General features: G+C 41.3%; 1 protein-coding gene and 1 long non-coding RNA gene across 2 annotated transcripts; both read right to left on the bottom strand.

Moving 5' to 3' along the window:
* Positions 1 to 313: 313 nt before the first annotated feature.
* On the bottom strand, positions 314 to 1,588 carry LOC119744258 (collagen alpha-1(X) chain-like). The gene is made up of 2 exons (XM_038220116.1): positions 1,517 to 1,588; positions 314 to 1,141 (listed from the first exon to the last, which is right to left on the bottom strand). Exon 2 carries the CDS (start codon positions 1,139 to 1,141, stop codon positions 314 to 316), a length of 828 nt encoding a protein of 275 aa, XP_038076044.1. The 5' UTR covers positions 1,517 to 1,588.
* Positions 1,589 to 19,897: 18,309 nt separating this feature from the next.
* LOC119746449 lies at positions 19,898 to 21,052 on the bottom strand. The gene is made up of 2 exons (XR_005273750.1): positions 20,905 to 21,052; positions 19,898 to 20,621 (listed from the first exon to the last, which is right to left on the bottom strand). It is a non-coding gene; the product is annotated as an uncharacterized LOC119746449 (long non-coding RNA).
* Between the last annotated feature and the right edge of the window lie 433 nt (positions 21,053 to 21,485).

Raw genomic sequence — 21,485 nt, 5'->3', positions numbered from 1 at the left:
ATAGAAAAAAAATTAAGTATTATTTTTATCTGATTTTTAGTGATTTTTTTTGTATAATTAGTTTTACTGTCATGTAAACCGTGTTTATATTTTAATGTACAATGCTATACATGTATTAATAATCAACCAGTTTTATCATACCTGTTTAACGGTACCTTACTTATCGACATTTTGTCGTCATTATTATTATGACATTAAGCATTATTTCTTTTGATTCATTAGTTATTGTTTCGGCAAAATGGACAGCGAATTGATTTTTGCAGCACTGCTACTGTTTGATTTTTGTGTGGTGATAATTTGTTAATTGATTTATTTATTCGGGGTAAAGGAGGAAGCCACTGAATGAGGTGTAGTGATAGTTGGACTCACTATTCGCCCGACCGTACACAGTCAAATACACTGTGTCTTCTCGCTGCAGAACCAGAACCGCGCTACCTGACAATTGACCACGTTGATTTGAGTTAGCATGGGTAGTGATCACATGGTAGTTATTTTTAACAAGATGGATGTCAAAGTAACCGCTGTTGCTATGCTTAAGAACAGAAAACGAAAATACGTAGGTGCCCGGCACATTACAGGTGAACGTACCGGTCTCGAGATCGAAGCTGGTACCCGGCAGAAGGGTCTCGGTCTGCTGGAAGTGCAAACGGGTGTCGTGACTCGTAGAGGTATCCGAGTGGCTCGTCCTCACCACGGTGAAAGCCACCTGCTGGTTGGAGTCGTCTGGTGTCTCCCCTGGCTCACCCTTCTGACCTTTGACACCAGCCTGACCGGCTGCTCCAACAAGACCCGGTGGGCCTCTCGGACCTATCTTGCCGGGCAGACCAATCCCATCATCACCTTTAGACCCAGTGTTCCCAGGTGCTCCCCGCTCACCCATAGGCCCAATAGGGCCAATCTCACCTTGCTGACCTGCATCGCCCTTTGACCCCGGCTGACCGTACGGCCCCATCGGTCCTACTGGCCCAGGCAGACCTGGTATGCCGGGTATGGCAGCAGGTCCCTGGCAGCACTGCTGACACACCTGAGACGCAGGACCATCACCGTCCGAGGGAACCGGCCCAGTAACGGAAGCTCGGAGCTTGACAGAGTTACCCAGAAGGAGGGCGATTGACAGAATGGTGGCCACGCAGATCTTCATCTGTTAAGAAAAGAATAAAGGGCCTATTTATAAACCTAAACAAAAATCAATACGAAACAATAAACATGTTACATAAACTGAAGGATTTGTCTAAAAGACATGTATGACTACAAAATAATTGTTGAAGAATCATTATTCACACAATGTGTTCGGTGTGATAATGGCAGTGGCCTGTCAGTGGGCAAGGGGTTACAATTTTATGAAAAGTCGGGTTTCAATGACAACTGTGGCTGTGGCAATCCACAAATTGGGCTGGTTATTACTTTGGCTCGCTGATAAAAGTTAGCAAAGAAGACCCATTAACATCAGGGTATTTTGGGACGGCGCGCTCTTTCCACTGTCATGATAGAATCAATTAAATATCCCCACACCGACCTCGATGGTTCGCTCTTGAAGACTTGAAGATCAGGTCCAAGAAAAGATCAAAAGGAGTTCACTGTAGGCTGAAAAAAAACCGAAAACGGGTAGCGTTTAAACTTGAGTAAGGAATAAAATAATGTTATCATCGATTTGAATAAAATTGTGATGATTTTTTATTTTATTTTGACAAATCATCTCTCTAAAACAGGAAAAATTATACACTAATAAATAAGGGACAAATTATTATCTGACCGGTATTTTCCTAGCCGAAGACGTGCAGGAAAAAGCACCATGCTTTAATGTCGCTTTGTGAATTTTTTTTGGGAAACTGAATGCTCCATAGCACCAGCATTCCATTTTACCAAACAAGGATGGGCATTTTTTAGACACTTATAAGTCATTGAAATTTTGTGAAAGCATAATTATGTGAGTTTTAAAAACAGCAAGTTTTGCATCGTTACTTTGCATCGAAATCACATGTGCTTTGGATTTCAGTCCCGCTCGGGAATTCAACTTCATGCATACGTTTACAAAATGTTACACATTTTCAAGAAAATCGGGCAGTGTAGCAAGATCAGTGGCGGATCCAGGGTGCGGAGGGGCGCCCTCCCCTCCGGCAGTGACCGAAGCACATCCCCCCAATCCCTTTAATATTTTGCAGCATTTTCACGATTGATTTTTTTTGTTTGCCCCCACTCCCATTTAATTAACAACAGTATAATTTCATGCCTGTCTTTTTATTTCCCCCCTTTTTCCTCCTTACTTTTTGCATGTCCGGGGGCAGCAACCGCCCAATGCCCCCCCCCCTCTCTTGCAACGCCCATGAAAGCTGATGCTTCAAACTTGGAAGTCGGACAGCTAAGTAGACGGTCCGAATAATTTGTACAAACATCAACTCTTAACAGGATTTCGAGAAATGAATCCAGCCAGATAAAGCAATTTGAACTTTAATTACACTGTGTGTGTAATAATGATCCGGTCCGTTTGTATTTGCGCCCTCTAGTCTCTTCTAACCAGTGACACTTGTATCGTGCAATGCTTGAAAGCATGAGGGTCATTCCATGTCAGACCAACGCACTTTTTTACCTCATGTCTTCCGATTTTGATAAAAATTGCTGTGCTTGTAGGTCCTGATGAGCAATGAATGCACACCAATTTTTAGCCCGATCCGACCTACCATATGGTCAGGGCAGAAACCACAAAAACCGGACATTTTTAGAGTAAAATACCACCCTTTTGGTAGAAATATGTCAAAACCATGCCAATTTTCGTCGAATATATGCAAATTTGGTATCAAAATAATAAGAATTACATCCTCAAATCAACTTTTTTGTCAAAATTAAATTTTGTGAAAAGTAGGTCACGTGACTTTTAATATGTTATCGTGACCTTTGACCCAATTTATGTACTAATGTATCATTCCGAAAATCAACAAACTGAAAATGACTTAATAGAACATGTCTTCCTCAATCAGAATCCACTAAAAATTAATTGGGGTCTTCAAAATTTACAACTTTATGACTATTTTTTGTACAGTTGGTAGGTTACAAAATGAGTCAATTGATAGACTTTACATTAGAAATCCACCCGCACTACTTACTATTCTGTTTCTAAAGCTACTTAAATTAATCTTGGTTTGGGAGTTTCTCATGTTTAGGGCTAATGAGGTATAACCAGACTCATTATATAAATTATCAGCAGTGGCGCACCCATGATTTTGCTTTTTTGTGTGGGGAGGGGGGCTCATAATTTGTTTGTTTTCAAATTTCTGTAAAAGATAAAAAAAAAATACCCCAAAATCAAACAAACAAATTGACAACCTTGGAGGGGGGGGGGAGGGTCCAGCCCCTCGAGCCCCCCCCCCCATCGGTTCCAACGATAATTAGTTATCCCACGAGTGCGCTGTGAATTGAGCCCCCCCCCCCCCCCCCCACCCACCCACCCACCCTGGGGTGTCACTGATAATTAGTTATCCCACGAGCACGCTCGGAATATGAAACAATGGAATGCTGCTGTGACCCATATGCCACCCGAACTTTGATTGCGATATTGAGTATTATCTTTAAGCAACCTTTAATCCTAGACCCTGATTAGTCCATCTACAAGTATAGCAACAACAGTGTGATTTGATATAATACTGCACAGCTATATTGTGCCCCAGATATCGATTGTACATGTACAAGTATGTATTGTGTTCTTTTTATTTGCTGCTGAAGGGCCGATACACTATGAACCTACATCCCTCACCACGTACAATATACGCATTCGACGTCAAGTTTGCTTTAAGATAAATTCGTTATGGCTCGTGGAACATGGGATAATGTAGTGCGTCGGGTGGCATATGTATGGTGGCCCTGAAGGGACATCGCATATCGCAAACGTGTGCGCATACGTATGCGATGTCGCGAAATTTATCGCGAATGTGTGCGCACACGTATGCGATGTCGCAAAATTTATCGCGAATATGTGCGCACACGTATGCGATGTCGCGAAATTTATCGCGAATATATGCGCAAGCGTATGCGATGTCGTGAAATTAATCGCGAATATGTGCGCACACGTATGCGATGTCGTGAAACAATTCGCGAATATGTGCGCACACGTATGCGAATTTGTTTGCAATGTCGTGAATTTTATTGCATACCTTGTCGCATACCTTTCAGTAAATTTCTAATGAACTGGGGAGTTGTAGCAGCTAGTCTGGAATCTAGACGTACTGTTAGATATAAATAGGGTCTGACTAATAAACCTTCGCGCGCACGCTGTTCCTCGTGCAATCGTTACTACTAGTACTGTCGAGCGCAAACTTGCTACTTGCGCAACTTTGAAATTTGCGCGCGCAAGTTTGAAACTTGTGAGCGCAAATTTCAAAGTTGCGCAAGTAGCAAGTTTGCGCTCGACAGTACTAGTAGTAACGATTGCACGAGGAACAGCGTGCGCGCGAAGGTTTATTAGTCCGACCCTATTTATATCTAACAGTACGTCTAGATTCCAGACTAGCTGCTACAACTCCCCATTTCATTAGGAATTTTACTGAAAGGTATGCGACAAGGTATGCAATAAAATTCACGACATTGCAAACAAATTCGCATACGTGTGCGCACATAATTATTCGCGAATTGTTTCACGACATCGCATACGTGTGCGCACATATTCGCGATTAATTTCACGACATCGCATACGTGTGCGCATATATTCGCGATAAATTTCGCGACATCGCATACGTGTGCGCACATATTTGCGATAAATTTTGCGACATCGCATACGTGTGCGCACACATTCGCAATAAATTTCGCGACATCGCATACGTATGCGCACACGTTTGCGATATGCGATGTCCCTTCAGGGCTACCATACATATGAGTCACAGCAGCATTGCATTGTTTCATATTCCAATATTCCAAGCACGCTCGTGGGATAACTAATTATCAGTGGCACCGGGGGGGGGGGGGGGGGGATCGGGGGGGATCGAGGGGCTTGAACCCCCCCCCCCCCTCCAAGGTTGTCAATTTGTTTGTTTGATTTTTTTTTTCAATCTTCTACAGAAATTTGACAACAAAAAGCTATGAATCCCCCCCAAGCAAAATCCTGGGTGCGCCACTGCTGATAATTTATATTATGAGTCTGGTTAGACCTCATCAGCCCTAAACATGAGAAATTCCCAAACCAAGATTAATTTAAGTACCTTTAGAAAAAGAATAGTAACTTGTGTGGGTGGATTTCTAATGTAAAGTCTATAAATTGACTCATTTGTAACCCACCAACTGTACAAAAATAGTCATAAAGTTGAAAATTTTGAAGACCCCAATTGATTTTTAGTAGATTCTGATAGAGGAACACATGTTCTATCCAGTCATTTTCATTTCGTTGATTTTCGGAATGATACATTATTACATACATTGGATCAAAGGTCACGACAACATATTTTTCACAAAATTTTGACAAAAGAGTTGATTTGAGCATGCGATTCTTATTATTTTACTACCAAATTCGCATATATTCGATGAAAATTGACATGGTTTGACATATTTCTACCAAAAGGGTGGTATTTTACTCTAAAAATGTCCGTTTTTTCTGGTTTCTGCCCTGACCACATGGTAGGTTGGATCGGGCTAAAAATTGGTGTGCATTCATTGCTCATCAGAACCTACAAGCACAGCAATTTTTATCAAAATCAGAAGACATGAGGTAAAAAAGTGCGTTGGTCTGACATGGAATGACCCATGAACGTTCAGGCCTATATAGTGATCAAACCGGAATGGCGCACTGTGAACTAGCGAAATGACAAGGCTTCAAAACAAAGTGCAAAAGGTATTGAGATTATCCCAATTTTCAATAACACAACATACGACAGGATGTTTGAGATGTCCCGATTTCCTTGATACATTCTTCCGTGGCCAACTTCCGCATAACCTTTTATCCTGAATTGGTTACAGTGATTGCCGGAAATTGTGATCGCATCGCATCGGGATTTTATGTCTGATACAATAAACAAGAAAACTAGCAAGAAAACAACGCGGGTGATTGATCATACTGATATTATGGGTCAAGTGTCAGCTTTCGCAAGATTTCTTTCTTTGAACACAAAAAGGTTTAAATTTATCATCTGCAAAAATTGTGTAAGTGCGTGAACATCAATCAGAATAAGGAACTTGATGTAATACACTCTTGAAAAAACCTACAGCCAGGTTTGACTGGAAAACTGGCGAACCTGAATGGCAATAAAAACTATAAAACTTCCATGAATTTATAGTTTGTTTTTTCCAAGAACTAGATAAACCAGTCAGTATTGGGGCAATTAATGTGCGTTGAGAGTGCACTATGATGGCAATAGCGGATATATTGTCAGACAGGAATTCCTTATTCCGAACAAATATAAAACAGAGATTATTTGCTCTGAACTGTTATTGCCTGATTTTGGCCTCAGAAAATGGTGGTCTGAATTCGCATCAACTGTTCAGACTAAGAGCAAATTCAATGGTATTTTATGCAACATAGTACCTGGTTATGATTCAAACACTAATATCGCATGATAAGTTATCGAATTACCGTATGGGAATGGGATCATCATGGTCGGAAATATGTTTAGCACGCTGTTTTGGCAATAAGCACATTTGTGTCAATATCACATCCAAAAGTTAGCAGAATTATCGTAAAGATTGTTTCAAACAATCACCTTGCAATTCTTGTTCGATCTTGCGTTCGGGTTGTTGTCTGAACGTGAACATGAGCTTCGGTCGTTGTGAGGAGTGAGCCGGCAGCTTGTGACTTAAATATTGACGTCGATTTCCCGAGCAGTGACTGAGGAACTTGCAAGCCCGGTTTGTGATTGGCTCCCTGCGCGCTGTCAATCACACATCACTGACTCGCTTCATATTGATGAGAGGGAAATGACGTTAATATTACATTGCCACACGTTAAACCCAAAGCTTGTATCACCGACACTCAAATAGACGCATCTAATTGGTGGAATGATTGTATGGATGTCGGTGATACAATCAAACACGTGGATTGTGATTGGCACGTGTCAATCACAGACCACTCACTTGTGGTCACCAACTTGTTTGGTGACTAACTATGATTGGTGGATAGAATAATGACGTACACCGGCCATATGTGATTCAATCAGTGTTTGTTTTGCGCTTCGTGTTATTTAATGGAGCCATGCATTTGTTGGCTAGTATTTTGTAGTCAGGTTATGCAGTCTACATTTTTAATAGAAAAACGAAGGCGTAAAAATTTAGCTTGAAAAGAAAAAAGTAATAAGAACTTCAATATATTGTGTGCATAATATCAGGTTCATGTACAGTTACCGCCCTCTTACGATGAAGTATACTTATTTTGCAGAACCCAGCCGTTCCAAAAGGCAATTTAATTATAACCATGTCCATCCCCATCCACTAGTCAAACGCGCGCTCGGCCCGGCCAACTTCTCGGCATGCAATCGACCTTGCACCTGAAGAACCCCCTCCCCGCTTATTGAGGCACTCCCATCTCCGCTTATTGAGCCCAACCTATACCAAAAACCAAACACATTATTATGCCAATTCTGATCTTGACCCTCGCCTTATCAAACCTAATCCCAAACCTACCCAAACTGTTTGGATCCTACCATGTGCAACAAACTGCTTTTCTTATGAAACGCCAACCTTCAATAGCCTGATCTCCAAGCCAAGCACGAATCCCCATATTGAGCCCCTGCCCCCACCATCCCTTCCCCCTCCTAACCACCCTGGGCAGCCAACGGCGGATCCCGAACCAATATGCTGAGGCGGAGAAGGGGGTGCATGTTTAATGCTAAAGTGCTGTTGTTCCCCTTTCTATTAATAGTTTCGTCGACAGGAAGAGGAAGAGTAAATCTATTTGTACAACATTATACAGTCGTGTCGTGACATTTGTTTTTCGTTGGGTAACCTATCGAGTGCCACTTTTTTTTTTAGTAATTCACTCATCAATGTTCTGCTGATGACAACTAACAGTTCCCCACTAAAATAGAGCGGCCTATAAGAATACCTACTGAAAAAAAAAAATGAGAAGACGGTGGCCCATATTCTACCAAAAGTCCAAAATAATCACTAATTGTGCCCCTGAGTGTGCCTGATTTCTAGCGGAACAATACTACCCACAATTCCAAACAGTTCCTATTCTTATACCTATCTAGGGTGTGTCGTTTTTAAACCTAGTATTTTCGAGAGATATTACGCTGCGAAGTATTACTCATTAGCGTGGTTCATTGTAGGGACCTTAATTTAGACTCCTCATTTTCTGGAGGAAGCATTCAAAAGAGTTAAGCGCCTCCCCGAATCCCAGGCAGGCTGAGTGGTGAGGCACGCCCTCCCTAGCTTTCCTGGTCAGTTTGCCACTGAGTTTGAAGTGACGTATCGTATCTCAACATCCGGCCGAGACCATGATTTTAAAAACGATGGGAACGTACAGCAACAACATTTTTACTGAAATAAATCTGCCATCGGATATTTGAAAATCACGGGGGGTTGTTGGGACAGCTATAACCAGTGGCAAAGAGGACAAGACGTCCGTACTACGCCGTCTGGCATGAGGAGCTGGCCGTTTGTTCAATGCGCAGACCATTTTTACTAAATCAGGTACTCAGACCTCAACGCTACACTTGGCAACGACCCTGCCCCTAACCTACCTGCCCGTAAGCTGACGTGGGTTCAACTTTCACCCTATCCAGCCTCTCTCACCAAGGCTTTGCCACCCCACCCCCACCACACCACACCCATTTCACATCAATCTGCGGGACGCAAACACCTTATTAATGCCTTACAACCTTCAGACCCAACCCAACCTTAACACCCTGCCCTCCAACGGCGGATACAGAACCAGATTGTCGATGTGCTTCCGTTATGTCAGGCTATAAGTGGGGAGGGGAAGGGGCAGGTGAAAGTGCCTGATACCCGGCAAGCTAGCCGTTACAGAATCGAAAGGCGTGGGGGATGCTTTTCAGTTTTCCTTCATTATTTGTCCTGACTACATTATACTAGCATTTATGGTGGCGTGGGTGGCTTGTGCGTAAAGCGCTCGCCTCTCACCAAGGTGCCCACGGTTGCGTTGGTTCTCTCCTGTGCCACGAGGGTTTTCTTCGTGCCATGCGTTTTTCCTCCCTCCGGCAAAATCAAACTCTTTCGATTTCAGGCTGTGCTCCGTGGTCATAATAGGCGCCTTAGAATAGAAAGATGTGTGGGTTGATTTCTAATATAAGTCTATAATTTGTAACCTACCAACGTACACAAATAGTCATAAAGTTGTAAATTTCGAAGACACCAATTGAATTTTAGTGGATTCTGACAGAGAAAGACATGCTCTATCAAGTCATTTTAACTTCGTTGATTTTCGGAATGATACATTAGTGCATAAATTGGGTCAAAAGTCACAATAACATATTTAAGGTAACGTGACCTACTTTTCACAAAATTTAATTTTGACAAAAGAGTTGATTTGAGCATCCAATTCTTATTATTTTGATACCAAATTCGCATATATTCGATGAAAATTGACATGGTTTTGACATATTTCTTCCAAAAGGGTGTTTTTTTACTCTTAAAATATCCGTTTTTTTATGGTTTCTGCCCTGACCTCATAGAAGGTTTGATCGGACTAAAAATTGGTGTGCATTCATTGCTCATCAGAACCTACAAGCACAGCAATTTTGATCAAAATCGGAAGACATGAGGTAAAAAAGTGCGATGGTCTGACATGGAATGACCCATATAGAATATTTTGAGGGTTTAACTTTCTTCCATGCACTTGGTGGATGGGTTTAGGCCTATTTAGCGGTGTGCACTTTTTACCATCCTGCATGGGCGCGGTTTTTTTTTCTCTCCCAAACGTCATCCGCATAATGGGTGTACGCTATTGCAACTTTGGAATTTACTTTTCTAAAACGTGAGAAGAAAACATCAATTAAAAAAAAAAGAAATTATTTCGAACGTAATGAAATTCGGACTTAATTTCCCTTTAACAAAATATCTTCTGAAGCCTAAGGTTAGAAAAGAAAAAATATCGGGGACAAAACAACGGTGAATCGAACCTGCAACCTCGCAATGCAAAATCACAACCCTATCGACTGAGCTATCGCACTGGGGGAAAATATAATAATATACCTGCTAACGTATCATAAAAGTGTCGTAGAGGGCGCTAAACAACCATGTATGTGGGTGTAGTTTAGGAACAGAAAATTCGCATCGGGGCCATGGTTTACCACGATGGGAACGTACAGCAAAGCTATTTTTACTGAAATAAATCTGCCAACGGATATTTAAAAATTGCGGAAGAACATGTTTTACTGGTAATAATAATAATGTCCGCCTTTTGGCGGTCAAGTGTCCGGAGAAAATAACCTGTCTGCATTTCAGATTTGTTTTGCCGATGAACCCCTCCCTCCTGCGAAAATTCCTGGATCCGCCCCTGCACACACCAGCCTCCCCCATGCACGTGGCAATGACACTGGCCCTAATATACCCGGCGTTTGTAAGATGAGCGTGTGAGGAAATCGTACAGCTTTCACCCTATTCAGCCTCTCTTACCAATGCTCTCTCTCTCATTCTCACCCATCTCCCATTAATCTGCGAAACGCAACCACCTTATCTCTATCACCCTTCAAACCCAAGCAAACCTGAACACCCTGCCCATCACAGGCGGATGCAGAACAACACTGTCGGTGGGCTTCTGGTTGTCTTGGGGAGGAGGGAGGGGGCAAAGATTCATGGGCCTGACATCCAGCATTTTTTATTTCTCATATTGTTTTGTCTACATGTTTTAGCATTTTAAGAATCCGTGGGGTAAATGGGATAAGTAGACTACACCATCGTCTTAGTGCCATTCATTGTTCTTGATGAAGTAACAATCGGCATCATATTTTGCTCCCCCGCCCCTCATCTTCAATCCCTAACCCCCTCGACACCACTAATCATTCATCCTCTACCCCATCCATCTTCAACCAATGTTAACCCGGCCTTTCATTAACACGATCCCCAAATCTAGAAGTCAAAACAAACAAAATGGACAAAAATACAGGTAATTAACTGACTTTGTTTGCAAGTATTTGTAATATCAAAGGTTTAGAATTGTTAACTATAATCACAGATTTAAGTACTTAATAAGAAATTATTTTGTTTGTAAGACTGGGATTTGCTCGTTCATTTCAACGACAAACGGTTTTATTGACTGTCTTCAGTAAACGGTCAAAATTTCTCTGTAATTTTACTTTCCTGAGAGGAATTCGATGGAATGTTCAATGTTAAGTGTTCAATTAAAGTAATGTTCAAAATACAGTTTTTGAGTATTTTTATTCGATACTGATTACATGTTATATGTTTAACATCTGTGTTTAAATTAGTTAAGCTGTTAGAGCACATCATTAAATGTATACTTGGAAAAAAATGTTTCTTAGAATCAAATACATACTATAGAATCATAATCAAGGGCGGATCCGGGGGGGGGGGCAAAGGGGGCCATGCCCTCCCCCCCCAAAAAAAAAAAAACATTTTTTTTTTTTTTTTATGTGACATCACAATAAAGGCAGGCAATGAGTACACCACCATCTTTTCCTCAAAAAAACATTGGTTAAAGTGGTCAAAAATTGCCTCAGATCGCACCACAGAGCATCTAGAATCTAAAAAAAAATCGGGGCCCTTAAGCGGGCCCCGGACCCCACGCCGTAATTTTATTTGACCCCCTTTTTGGGGGGACCAATTTTTTTGGGGGGCCCTCCCCAAAATTGTGTTCTGGATCTGCCCTTGATAATAATTGCGTAATCTGCTGATATAGTGTCACATTATCAACTCAAATTTCATTAAATCGTAAACAATTTCATCATAGTGAAAGCTCTAAAACTCAACTTTTAACATGAAACAAAAACTCAATCATACATGTATAACATGGGATACAAAATAAAGTGTTTAACAAAAGTTGAGAGTTCTTGGTTCACTGTGGCGCAATTTGAAACTCTTGTTTTGTTTTCAAGAAAAAAGTTTTCGAGGATAAATAAATGATACCACCAGACTTCATTTAATCTCTGGCTGTATACGGTATGCGAAATGCAAATGAAAAAAAAAAAACCACAACAACAATATATTTTAACAACAACAATATATTTTAATACATGCATTTGTTACTTCCCAGACAAACTATTGTAACAGTTTAAGTTGTTTTCATACGATTACCAGTTTAAAAAATAACAACATATATGCAGAAGGAAGGGTCGTACGCCCGTACTTCAGGAACTACGTTGGCTCTCGGTTACGGTGCGGGTTGAATTCAAGATTCTTCGGTACTTTTCAAACTTATCCGCCATGGTGAGGCAGCGCTACGGTACTTCACAGAGTAAATATCAGTTCATGCGTTTAACATTCGCACTAAAAGCTGTGATGGGTTTCAGTTTAACCTTCTTAAAGTTCGTCCAAAGCCTGGCAAGGTATATAGTGACCGTGCAGGCTTCCACGTTATTTGAGCAAAAAATAATGAATTTGAAGTGTTTTTCAATCGCATCTAAAACCTTATTTTTCAAAATTCATATATTTAATTTCTTTTTAATTAACTGTTTTTACGCAGTTTTGATACTTGAATGTAAAATGCTTTGTATTAAGAATCAATTATCTTTCTTATTATCATGACATTGAACATTTTTCTGTTATTTCATTGGTTACTGTTTTGGCAAAATGGAAAGCGAAACCAAAAAAATGCAGCACTGCTCCTGTATAACTATGCGTTTTGATTTAATTTTATTTATTTAATTATTTATTTATACGGAGAAAAGGAGGAAGCCACTGAATGAGGTGTAGTGATAGTTGGAACCACTTTGCGCCCTACCGTACATGGTAAGATACACCAAGTCTCCTCGCTGCAGGACCAGCACTGCGCTACCAGACAACTGACCAAGTTGATTTGATGTACCATGGGTAGTGATCACCTTGTAGTCGTTTTTAACAAGATGGATGTAAAGGCTACCGCTGTTGCTATACTTAAGAACAGAAAACGTAAATACGTAGGTGCCCGGCGCACTACATGTGAACGTGCCGGTCTCGAGATCGAAGCTGGTACCTGGCAGAAGGGTCTCGGCCTGCTGGAAGGGCAAACGGGTGTCGTCACTCGAAGAGGTATCCGATGTGCTCGTCCTTACCACGGTGAATGCCACCCGCTGTTTGGAGTCGTCTGGTTGTCACCATTTTCATTTTCTCTATCTCTATCGACTTGTATAATTTTATTAATGGTGACCCCGGCTCAAATTATCAATGATCAAAGAAGTATCAGACAGAAAGAAATATAAACCAACAGACACAATAATCTTCAGATTTTGAACAGGTATTATTTTAACAAGTTATATATGCCAATTTAATATTTACAATTAATATATACAAGGATCCAAATAGAACTTATGTTTCCAATCACTGTCTTCTCAGATTGAAGACTTCAGTTTAACTTTTGCACTTATCTAATTCACACAAATTTTCTGTAGTTCAGTTTTCTTATTCTCTTGGCTTAAGGTTAAGCTATCAATCGTACAAATTTTCTGTAAACTAATTTATCTTATCGCTTATCACGTCTTAGATTTACACTCAATTCGATAGATCACACAGATCTTCTACCAGTCAATTCTATTAATTCTCACTTAGTTTTCTTATCACCGTATTGATGGGTGACTCGCAGACGTCTCACAGTTAATTTTCCCAACACTTGGGCTTTCTTGTGAACACTTAGTTCTCTTATTACTTACATATACTTGTAACACTTAATTTTATCATATTTATTTAAATATCACACAGGTTTCTTGTCAGTTAGTTCTTTGAGGAGTTTTTGATCAATAGGGATACCGTACAGTTTTTTTTTCTAAGGAGATGTTGTCCGCTCAACTTGACCTTTACGGTGAAAGTAGGACTATTCTGCGCTTTACTTAGACGTGCTGTAGGTAGTTGAGTATGACGGCCAAGTAGCCGATCTCTCAGGCGTTCTCTCAGGCGGTCCCTCAGGCTCAGTGGCGGGTTAGATCATACCAGTATTAACGGCCATCTACAATAATAATATAATAACCAAAAACCTAAAGAGCATTTCGTCCAATAATTCAAACAAAGGCAAGGTTAATACAATAAATTGAAACAACTGCTGTTTCGGCATACATGTAGACCGTTCTTCGTTTCAATTTCACAACCATGGCAATTCATCTAAGGTCTACACGACATTCAGGATGTGGCCTTACGTGATTTACAATTCATTTCATGGATTGTCGACTTTGCACAATGAAATAAAAATGAATGTCTAAATAAGTATATAAATATTTTAAAATAACACTTACGGTTGTGGAGAGTGCAGTTTAATTGATGCCGGGCTGAGTGTTGCGATTTTGGTCACAATCGGACCGGGGACTGCTGGTCCGAAGATCTTACTTCGGCACTGTAATTTTGCCGATCGAGCTGACAAACTGGATTTTGTGGCTGATTTCCACAAAAAATCAGAATCTTGGGTTTTCTATAACCTGCTGCATTCAGGTGTCTTCGGACGGTTGATACCGGTCACATTCACACACACTCAGACTAACACGGACTAATTTTTGATGATGCTTTCTGATCTGACGCTACTATCGTTCTCCCCAAGGCTTTCTCCCTCTCTCTCATTCTCTCTCTCATTCTATGTACATTTACATACCAACCAATTAAGGGAATAATAGTACCACCAACCACAATGGTTGATAACAATGCTGGAGAATACTAGAACATGTCCTATTACATCACATCGCTCCATGCATCGAATGCCAACGCCTTAAATCTCAGTGGTTATACGTTTTTAATGGCGCGGGAACTATAGTCGTTTCTTATTGGAGAAAAACTTTAGGACTCGACTATTTATGTGCGTAGGGTGATCTCATTACCGAGTAATGAGGTGCGCGAAAATAAAAAATATAAGAAAAGAATTTACGTTGTGACAATTCACCCCCCAATCTTTAAGAAATTGTTCCACAGTTTCTTTCGCGGTACATTCAATATTTACTTGGAGGTGAGCCTCACACTACGACTGAGAAAATCAGCGCCAATGTTATCGCTCCCTTTTATGGCAACAATTCTCATGCGGTACGGTTGCATTGCCAAGGCCCAGCGCATTATACGTGCGTTTGCCATTTTTGATTTCTGTATGTAGGCCAAGGGTTGATGATCAGTTTCGACAATGAATGGTTTTCCATAGAGATGTGTCTGAAATTTCTGGACTCCCCAGACTAGGGCCAAGCATTCTTTCTCTATTGACGAATAAGCTTGCTCGCGGCTTAGCAGCTTGCGGCTCGCATATGCTATGGGGAAAAGTGTGCCTTCATGTTCCTGTAAGAGGATTGCTCCTATACCAAGATCTGATGCGTCTGTACGTAGGGTAAATGTCTTCTCAAAATCGGGCAGCATTAAGATGGGAGCATTTGATAGACAGTGCTTGAGCTTTTCAAACGCCATTTGTTGATTGTCGGTCCAGTGAATCTTATTGGGCTCTTTGTTCTTAGTTTTGTCGGTTAGCGGCGCAGCTATGGCGGCATAATTTGGGATGAATTTCCGATAATACCCTGAAAGACCGAGAAATGATCGTAGCTGTTTCTTGGTTTCTGGCTGTGGTGCTTGCTTGATTTTATCTATTTTGTTAGTCTGTGGAGCCAACATTTGCTTGCCGACTATGTGACCGAGATATTCAATGGTGTTCATGCCAACTGAGCATTTGCTGGGGCGTGCAGTTATACCGGCGTTTCTGAGTCTTTTCAGTAGGGTTGTCAGAATTTTGATGTGAGTTTCCCAAGACTGCGTGTGTATCAGAATATCGTCGATGTAGTTGTCCACATTTTCTAGGTCTTTAGTTAGAATTCGCATGATGCGGCTGAAGGTAGCTGGCGCATTTACAAGACCAAATGGCATAACTGTGAACTGAAAGAGACCACTCGGTGCTATGAATGCAGTTTTGTCCTTACTTTCTGGACTCATAGGAACTTGCCAGTAACCTTTTGTTAGATCGATCTTTGTGAAATAGTGACATTTGCGTAGACGAGCGAATATCTGTTCGGGATTGGGGATTGGTTCTGCGTCGAAGATTGTGACCTTGTTTAATTTTCGGAAATCGATACAGAAACGATTTGATCCGTCGGGTTTCTTCACCAGTACTATCGGGGACGCGTATGGGGAATCCGATCGTTCGATTATGTTCATTTTTAGCATGTCAGTGACTTCTGTGTTCACGGTATCGATCAGTGCGTAAGGCAAGGGATACGGTTTGCTTCGAATGGGCTCTTCGGATTTAACCTTAATTTCGTGGTATCCTAAATTCGTTTTACCGGGTATGTCTGTGAGTACGTCACGGAAATTACCGAGTACGCGTTTTGTTTCTTGACGTTGGTCTCTGGATAGATCCGAACTGATTTCGATATCATCGATGGTTTCTTTTGCTTCTAAGCGCGGTAGAACAAGAATATCATCGTTATCGAATCTTGCTTCCTCAATTAATTCATCATCACTGCAATCTTGCTCGCATTCGATCAATGCCACGCATACGGAGTCGAACACGTCATCGCGTGGTTCTGTTTTTACGGTAAGAGACGACGTGATTTCCGATCTGGGAATGTATTTCTTAAGCAAGTTAGCATGGAATATCTTATTCTTGCCTGAAAGATCAATCCGATAATCAGCAGGACCAATCTTATCGACAACAGGGAACGGTCCTTTCCATTGGAGAAGTAATTTGTTGTTATCCGTCGGTAACAGGAGAAGAACTAAATCACCGGGATTGAAGCTTCGTGGTTTTGCTTTGCGATTATAGTATTTCTTACTGCGTTCGGATGACTGCCTTATGGCTTCACTTGCGATCTTGCATGTTTCGTCGATACGTTCTCGGAGATCTAGTACGTATTGGTATGTAGTGCGTATTTCTTCATTTCCGCTCTTACAACCCGTCCATAACTCCTTAAGGATTGAAAGTGGTCCACGGACGCTACGACCGTACAACAACTCGAATGGTGCAAATCCACTACTTTCATTGGGTGAGTCACGGTACGCAAAAAGCAGAGGGCCTATATATCTATCCCAATCACGGGGTTTTTCTGAACAAAGACGTTTAAGCATCTGCTTCAGTACGCCGTTGAAGCGTTCAACGAGACCGTTACACATTGGATGATACGGTGTAGTCGTAAGCTGGCGAATTGATAGCAAACGACTGATTTCGCGCATTAGGCCGGACGTGAATTGACTACCCTGATCGGTTAGAATTTCGCGCGGAATACCAACGCGGCTAAAAATGTCAACCATGGCTTCGGCGACAGTTGTGGTCTCTATGTTTCGCAGAGGAATCGCCTCTGGATAGCGAGTAGCGTAGTCAACGAGAGTTAGGATGTACCGATTTCCCTTTTCAGACACGGGGTGGATAGGACCTACTAGATCAATGGCTACGCGTTGAAATGGCGTGTCAATGAGGGGCATTTGACCAAGTGGAACCTTTGGGACTCTGCCTTTGTGGACTGTGCGTTGACAAATATCACAGGACCTACAGAACCTGGTGGCATCTGCCTGAACACCTGGCCAAAAGAATTGACTCAGTATTTTATCAGATGTTTTTCTGATACCTTGGTGACCGCCAAGTATTGACTCGTGTGCTATTTTCAGTATGTATCAGGGGAACTGTGAGGGGACGACTAGTTGAAGACAGGGTTGACCAAACTGGTAACTAGGTGCCTTAAATTCACGGTATAACAACCCACCTGACCAAAAGAACAAGGTAGTCGATCCATTTCTAGTTCTCTTCTGATTTTCGTTACCTGCCAACTCTCTAATGTGTTTCAAGGAAGGGTCATTGACCTGAGCTTGTCTGATTTCTTCACTATCAACTTCAGGTAGCTCGTTCGGGACAATCAATTTCTTCATGGGCTTTTCTTTGTTGAGTTTCTGAATTCTGGTCTCTACTGCATTCAATTGAGGTGCATCTGAGACTCGGGGCTCTATGTTTGACTTGATATGTTTTTCAGGGTACATCCACTCAGGATTAGGGTCTTTGGGGTCTCTGGCATTTTCAATGTTTCCAATTATGATGTCGTATACTGGATTTGCCATGCATAGGGCCTCACATGATCCAACAAAATATGGTGTGTTCAGAGTAACCCTGGCTAATTTTGCTTGTCGAATCGTACCATCTACCAAGACACATGACCTTTCTTGACCTGTGAATTGACTTTCTTGTACTAGACTTTGCTTGACCACTACACCACTACATCCACTATCTCTGAGGACTGTGACTTTCTTACCATTCATGACACCTTCAATGACTGGCATACAGGTGGGGTTTTTATCCCTACATGCAGCGCTCAGTACGGGCAATTTCTTACCGCATTTTAGTTCAACATAACCATCGCGGGTGCAACACGGACCAAGGGTATGAGGTGTTACCATACATGCAACTTTCTCAAAGTGTTGTATGTGTTGCGATGTGTCTGCATTGGTACTGTCATTTTGTGTTTCTGGTTCGCTATGCGCTTGCTCAGTGTTAGCGGGATTACCCATAACCTCTGTCAGTGCTGATGCGATTATGCTCGCTATCTTGGTGAAATCTTTGGGTTTGCTCCTACAATCGCGTGCTATGTGTCCTACTTTATGGCATATATAGCAGGTCCGCAAATTTCGCCTATCATCAGCACGCGGGTACTGAGTGGTGTGCGCATTGGGCGGCTTATAGGGCGGCTTATAGGGCGCTCTTGACTCTGTTCTGTGTTGGAAGTTACTCTGGACAGTTTTCCTACCGACAGTGTTTTGGACTTGACTGAAACTACCGTGTGCGTCAGCATATTGCTCAGCAAGGCGGGACATTTCAGCTGCAGTTTTGGGTTTTCGCTCATTTAGAAACAATCTAAGCTGCTCGCTGCTGCTGTTTAGAAACTGTTCTCTAAGAATTAGATCCTTAACACTATCATATGTCTTGTCTGACTTATCCATCTCTAACCAGCAGGTAAATATGCAATCGAGTCGTGCTACAAACTGTGGAGGTGTTTCTCCTTGCTCAGGTTTCGCGTCTCTAAACTTTTGCCTAAATCCTATTGCAGTGAGGTGAAATCGCTTGAGCAAGGCGTCCTTCAATGAATCGTAATCATTTGCATTATCTACGGGTAATCGCGAATATACGTCTAATGCTTTGCCTTTCAATAGTGCACTCAAGTTTATGCCCCACTCATCGCGGTCCCAACATTGGACTTCAGCGTAACGCTCAAATCTCTGAATATACGCGTCTAGGTCGTCCTTATTCTCATCAAACTTGGGTAACTTTGGTGCTTTTGCCTTAGTGCGAGAATGACCACTGTGTGATGTGTTATGCGTAGATTCTGGACTGATCGGTTCATGTTTCATCTCTTCAAGTCGCAACTGCATTTCTAGTATTTCCCGATCTTGACGGCGCATTTCTAATTGATATGCCCTACCATCGCGATCTAATCGTTCTCTTTCTTTGCGTTCTTCGCGAACGAAATCTAACAGTTCCTTTCCACTTAAGTCGCATGCTTCAGCAACCACTCTCAATTTTTCATAGTCTACATCCATTTTCTCACCCGGTATCAACTTACCCGAAGTTGCCTGAGGAGAGCAGTGGATACTACGGGACGACAGAGGGGTTTTGCAACACTCAGCCTGTATCAAGAGGGTGGTATAACACAATAGAAAACACAACATTATTTACAATTCAACTTTCGAAATCTTTCTGTGGTCTTTCTTTCTTTCTTTATTCACTTGAATCATTTCCCGGACAAGCCCCCATAATTGTCACCATTTTCATTTTCTCTATCTCTATCGACTTGTATAATTTTATTAATGGTGACCCCGGCTCAAATTATCAATGATCAAAGAAGTATCAGACAGAAAGAAATATAAACCAACAGACACAATAATCTTCAGATTTTGAACAGGTATTATTTTAACAAGTTATATATGCCAATTTAATATTTACAATTAATATATACAAGGATCCAAATAGAACTTATGTTTCCAATCACTGTCTTCTCAGATTGAAGACTTCAGTTTAACTTTTGCACTTATCTAATTCACACAAATTTTCTGTAGTTCAGTTTTCTTATTCTCTTGGCTTAAGGTTAAGCTATCAATCGTACAAATTTTCTGTAAACTAATTTATCTTATCGCTTATCACGTCTTAGATTTACACTCAATTCGATAGATCACACAGATCTTCTACCAGTCAATTCTATTAATTCTCACTTAGTTTTCTTATCACCGTATTGATGGGTGACTCGCAGACGTCTCACAGTTAATTTTCCCAACACTTGGGCTTTCTTGTGAACACTTAGTTCTCTTATTACTTACATATACTTGTAACACTTAATTTTATCATATTTATTTAAATATCACACAGGTTTCTTGTCAGTTAGTTCTTTGAGGAGTTTTTGATCAATAGGGATACCGTACAGTTTTTTTTTCTAAGGAGATGTTGTCCGCTCAACTTGACCTTTACGGTGAAAGTAGGACTATTCTGCGCTTTACTTAGACGTGCTGTAGGTAGTTGAGTATGACGGCCAAGTAGCCGATCTCTCAGGCGTTCTCTCAGGCGGTCCCTCAGGCTCAGTGGCGGGTTAGATCATACCAGTATTTACGGCCATCTACAATAATAATATAATAACCAAAAACCTAAAGAGCATTTCGTCCAATAATTCAAACAAAGGCAAGGTTAATACAATAAATTGAAACAACTGCTGTTTCGGCATACATGTAGACCGTTCTTCGTTTCAATTTCACAACCATGGCAATTCATCTAAGGTCTACACGACATTCAGGATGTGGCCTTACGTGATTTACAATTCATTTCATGGATTGTCGACTTTGCACAATGAAATAAAAATGAATGTCTAAATAAGTATATAAATATTTTAAAATAACACTTACGGTTGTGGAGAGTGCAGTTTAATTGATGCCGGGCTGAGTGTTGCGATTTTGGTCACAATCGGACCGGGGACTGCTGGTCCGAAGATCTTACTTCGGCACTGTAATTTTGCCGATCGAGCTGACAAACTGGATTTTGTGGCTGATTTCCACAAAAAATCAGAATCTTGGGTTTTCTATAACCTGCTGCATTCAGGTGTCTTCGGACGGTTGATACCGGTCACATTCACACACACTCAGACTAACACGGACTAATTTTTGATGATGCTTTCTGATCTGACGCTACTATCGTTCTCCCCAAGGCTTTCTCCCTCTCTCTCATTCTCTCTCTCATTCTATGTACATTTACATACCAACCAATTAAGGGAATAATAGTACCACCAACCACAATGGTTGATAACAATGCTGGAGAATACTAGAACATGTCCTATTACATCACATCGCTCCATGCATCGAATGCCAACGCCTTAAATCTCAGTGGTTATACGTTTTTAATGGCGCGGGAACTATAGTCGTTTCTTATTGGAGAAAAACTTTAGGACTCGACTATTTATGTGCGTAGGGTGATCTCATTACCGAGTAAT

The sequence above is a fragment of the Patiria miniata genome, unplaced genomic scaffold, assembly GCF_015706575.1.
Source record: "Patiria miniata isolate m_02_andy unplaced genomic scaffold, ASM1570657v1 HiC_scaffold_7, whole genome shotgun sequence".
In the NCBI taxonomy this organism is placed as follows: Eukaryota; Metazoa; Echinodermata; class Asteroidea; order Valvatida; family Asterinidae; genus Patiria; species Patiria miniata.
Note: the sequence above shows the minus strand (reverse complement) of the source record. Positions and strands in the feature narration are given on the sequence as shown.